Genomic DNA, 2,024 nt, shown 5'->3' on the forward strand with positions numbered 1-2,024 from the left:
ATGCACGCATCCATACCCCTCTGTACGTATGAGCTGCAGTATACAGGCTCTTCAATGAGGGATTGCCGTAATTTGCTTGTGTGGATCTTTTCATCTTCGTAGGTGGCGTATATCATTATTATTTGTATGATTAACACTCCTGTCAACCAGATAAGATGCCCTTGTGGCTTCCAATGGAGAACAAAGCGAACCAGATAGCTCAGACGTAAATGCGGGCTATTGATACTAGAAATTCCATGCTACCGTGTCACGGAGGCCACTTTTGGTGGCAGGCGAAGGGCCATTTGGGAAAATTCCTTTACTTCGCCGTTCTGATTTCTTGCACAGTTCAAGATTTATGGATTTGGTTCTGCCCCGGATTTACAAGACACACGCGTACGGCGTATGGAGTAATTCTAATAGCTGTGCCCGTTTCCCTACAACTATCCGAGATTTGTGAGGACAGGGCCTGCGACCAATTTACAGGGACGTATTTTATATTCCGTTCGCAAAGTACTGTGCTGAAAAACGATTAACGTATCGGTACTGTATCGTTTTAGCGCGTATTATGGTGACCGTGTTGTAATCAGTTCTTGGTATGGAAAGAATGGAAAATTACGCAGTCGACGAGAACAGAAGTAGCATCAGGCGAACCAAATATCAGAGAGAATATAACCTCAAGATCTCATTTCAATGATCGCGTTGTCTTAGGGCTTTGTTACATATTGCGGCGAAACGAATTATTATGACAATGACTGCTGGGGAAGGTAGCGGCCAACCCAAGAATCGAGAAGTAAAAAGGGTTTCGTGCTTTTGAAGACCATGGGATCAGGGTAATCCTTAGTCAGGCCATGGACGGAGCCAGCAAAAATCCTTCGCCGCGGACTTGGCTTCCTTGATCCAACTGAAATCCGTTCCCCTCGACCCAGAGCCGACTTTCAGATGAGATGGCGATGCGATGTTTCAAGTTTGACAGGCCGCCACACCAAGTAACTAACGAGTAGCGCAGTTAGGACGCTTTAGGGCCATTCGGTGATGAGCTGGCGGCAATCATATGGCCTGTTTTGCCGCCCATTGTTAACTCGAACATGGAGCGCAGTGGCTTCGGAAAAGATCATCATGCTATGGGTAATCATCTGCATCCCCTCGGCTAATTGGGGTCCGTTTGGTGGGCAGACAACTCAATCTTTCCTGTTGGAAGCTAACTTCCCGTCTCATAACGACGAGGATGTACCAATCAACTCTTTGCCAAGTGCTGATAAAAGGTCCAACCAAACCAATTACATTGCCGTGGGACCTCCTGGGAAAATGTAATGTTTGTTCCTTGGTCATAGAGAATGGGAAGAAACGTTATCAACAACGAACGAATAACAGCAAACCCTGCCCTGTAGAGCCTTGTTCTGTCGTTTCTTTTTTTCCATCTTTTGTTCGCCGGACTAATTGCTCGTTGACCGCCTGTTTGAGGGTGACAAGCTAAAGAAGCCTTGGAAATCCAAAGGCAAATCAGGTCATTGAAGAATACCGAACAAGGCTGAGCCTCGGACAAGCCGTACTTGTTCCACCATCCGTTCGCAGTAAGAGGCTGGCGGCTTTTGGAAATAGCGGTCATAGGAAGTTCCCGTGACTTCCAAGGTTACCTAGGTAAGGTCGGGTGGCTCAACTTGATACAGCTACGTGAACTTTCAAAAAGAGGCTTGAGGAATCAGGATCTGGGGCACAATGTCGTCGTCATATGGCCTTGGGCAAGTATGGATCGAGTGGTTCTGGTCCGTTGGCAACTTGAAACTCACCAGCGGTGAAGAGAATATTTATCCCTTTTTTCGCAACTTAAACATGGTGACACGGCCTGGGAGCTACCTCTTCTTTTAATAGAAAGCTCCAATAGCAGCTCCTGTGAAGCGCATAGGCCCACAACTATCATAAGATCTCCCCCTCCACACGAGCCTTGGTGTTGCCGCAGTGTGTTTTGCTTATCTTGCATCAGACGCGGATATGTAAGTGAAGAAGCAGTGAGAGTACAATCCACATGGCCAAATGGAAGCTAA

At 46.9% G+C, this 2,024-nt stretch overlaps 1 protein-coding gene across 1 annotated transcript; it reads left to right on the forward strand.

Annotated features, from left to right (window-relative positions):
* Positions 1 to 1,698: 1,698 nt before the first annotated feature.
* Positions 1,699 to 1,902, forward strand: HCAG_07412 (predicted protein; the record flags this gene model as incomplete). Its single annotated transcript, XM_001537940.1, has 2 exons — positions 1,699 to 1,774; positions 1,865 to 1,902. 2 exons carry the CDS (start codon positions 1,699 to 1,701, stop codon positions 1,900 to 1,902), a joined length of 114 nt encoding a protein of 37 aa, XP_001537990.1.
* Positions 1,903 to 2,024: the final 122 nt, after the last annotated feature.

This window comes from Histoplasma capsulatum, genomic scaffold (assembly GCF_000149585.1).
Source record: "Histoplasma capsulatum NAm1 scaffold_8 genomic scaffold, whole genome shotgun sequence".
Taxonomy (NCBI): Eukaryota; Fungi; Ascomycota; class Eurotiomycetes; order Onygenales; family Ajellomycetaceae; genus Histoplasma; species Histoplasma mississippiense.